Source organism: Lathyrus oleraceus, chromosome 1 (assembly GCF_024323335.1).
Source record: "Lathyrus oleraceus cultivar Zhongwan6 chromosome 1, CAAS_Psat_ZW6_1.0, whole genome shotgun sequence".
NCBI lineage: Eukaryota > Viridiplantae > Streptophyta > Magnoliopsida > Fabales > Fabaceae > Lathyrus > Lathyrus oleraceus.
Window position 1 is genome coordinate 36,820,414 of NC_066579.1, and position 2,194 is coordinate 36,822,607.

A 2,194-nucleotide genomic window follows, 5' to 3' on the forward strand; every position below is an offset into this window, starting at 1 on the left:
ATTATGAACAAACCTTTCTACTGGCGAATACTGAGAACCACCAGACCAATTAGAAAGAGATTTTGCAGATTGAGTAGGCTTCTCCTTCTGTTCATTAGTAGGCAACCTATAGAAATAAGATTGTTTTTGAAATTAAAAATTATGTATAATAATCTGAATATAAATAAATAAATAAAATCCATACTTAGACATAAAATCTTGAATTTCAGGGATGTCTTCATTTATCAACAATTTGGAACCACTCCATGCATTTGACACTGTAAATTGTATAATTAATATAAAAATTATTGAACGTATAATGAAAAATAGAAATCAGCTATGTATTTATAAAGTCTGATAGTGTAATACCTTGGCCATCTTTTACCATTGCATGAGTGAGCAGAATTACAATAGCTCCATTGTTTTTAGGATCATTGTAGTAAGCCAAAAATTTTGATCCATAGATTTCCCATTAATTGCAATTTATGCAATTACCCCTATTTTGCAATATAAATAAACAATATTATATGATGGGATTCAGTGATGCAAACTATATAAATTTATCAAACACATAAGTTATGAAAACAATGCGCATTACTTCAAATCTTTCAGCACAACAGAAACAACAACTTTCTTCCCCGGAGTGTTGGATTGGATATGGTTTATCTCACTAACAGCACCAATAATATCTACATTAAAGTAAGGTTCATTATTGAATGTGTTTGCAAATATATAAGTTATAATAGAATTTAAATTACCTTCCAGTCTATCGGTTTTGCATTTGCCTTGAAGTATCTCACCAAAATCTTTAAAGAAATATCCTTTAGGTGGAATATTTTGAAGTTCGATTGCCTTCATTGTGGTACCACCAAGAAACACAAATTTTTTTGAATGATCACATACCTTCCACTGAAAATCATTGTTATAGACACTGCCATTGTTTATAATGCAGGTCATATTCTCCTTAATGACCTCTTTCCATTTCAGTAAATGGTCATGACGAATAAGGACCTGAATCCGATCACCCTAACAAAATGAAAATAATCTTCTTTTTATATGTTATACAAAAAAGCATTTTGTTGTAATTACTAACTATCATACAAAAATCTATACTTAAAAAAAGAAAAGCAATTTACCAAGGAATCCATAACAATCATCTCCAAATGTTCAATACCCTTATTATTCACAACACTCCAAACATCCATTATTCGAACAGCAAGACGCCAAGTTTCTTTTGAGTCATTGATGTCTTTCACATAATCAACCTTTCTACTCATTTTCACTGAAAAAAATTCAAAAATTAATGTAACTGCAAATTTAGATGACTATAAAATTACAAACCTAATAACCTGGAAAAAAAAGAGTATATAAATTTGATAGAGGTGTGTGGCAAAATGCTGAAAAGGATCCAACCTTTGATGTTACACATATATAACATCGTTTTGATTGTATAATTATATGTTATTAAATTATAACTTTAAATTAAAAATAACTATTTAATATAGTTGATTAATATTAATTGAGTAATTTAATATTATTGTTAATTTACCTACCAATTAATTATTATTATTATTATTGATATTTACCCGCCATATATGATAAGAATATTTTTAAAATTTAAATAGTATATTTATTATTTGATTTGATTTGATTTAATTGAGATCCAAACTCTATAAATTAAAATCGGTTACTTATTATGAACAATAATATAGGGTCATTCCAATGTCAATCTATTATTAATTGAATTTTACATAGATGTAATTTTGCAATAACAGGCTGGCATATTGAATCTTATACCGCTGTTATCTTTGCACTAACATATTTTATCCTTTCAACAGAATAATTATAGTAAATACGTACATTCTGTATACCGAATTATAATAAAAATGTATTAAAATCAAAAGCAATAAAACTGTTTACAGTAAATAAAAATATAGTCTAATTTCTTCATGATCATAAATATTTAAAGAAAAATTCATTGAAATAAAAAATCAATAATAAATCAAAAGTTGAAATAAATGCTAATGACACAACATATATTTAAAATTTTATTTGATATATTTTTATATAATAAATAAATTAGTAATAAGTAAATGAATAATCAAATAGAATAGAATTTTAAGATGTTATTCTATATTTTTATTTACTGTAAACAGTTTTATTGCTTTTGACTTTAATACATTTTTATTGTAATCTTATATATATCTTATATATA

At 25.6% G+C, this 2,194-nt stretch overlaps 1 protein-coding gene across 1 annotated transcript; it reads right to left on the reverse strand.

The window, feature by feature from the left end:
• Positions 1-573: 573 nt before the first annotated feature.
• LOC127115405 (uncharacterized) lies at positions 574-1,201 on the reverse strand. Its single transcript, XM_051046965.1, has 3 exons — positions 1,116-1,201; positions 738-1,005; positions 574-668 (listed from the first exon to the last, which is right to left on the reverse strand). Exons 1-3 carry the CDS (start codon positions 1,182-1,184, stop codon positions 574-576), a joined length of 432 nt encoding a protein of 143 aa, XP_050902922.1. The 5' UTR covers positions 1,185-1,201.
• Between the last annotated feature and the right edge of the window lie 993 nt (positions 1,202-2,194).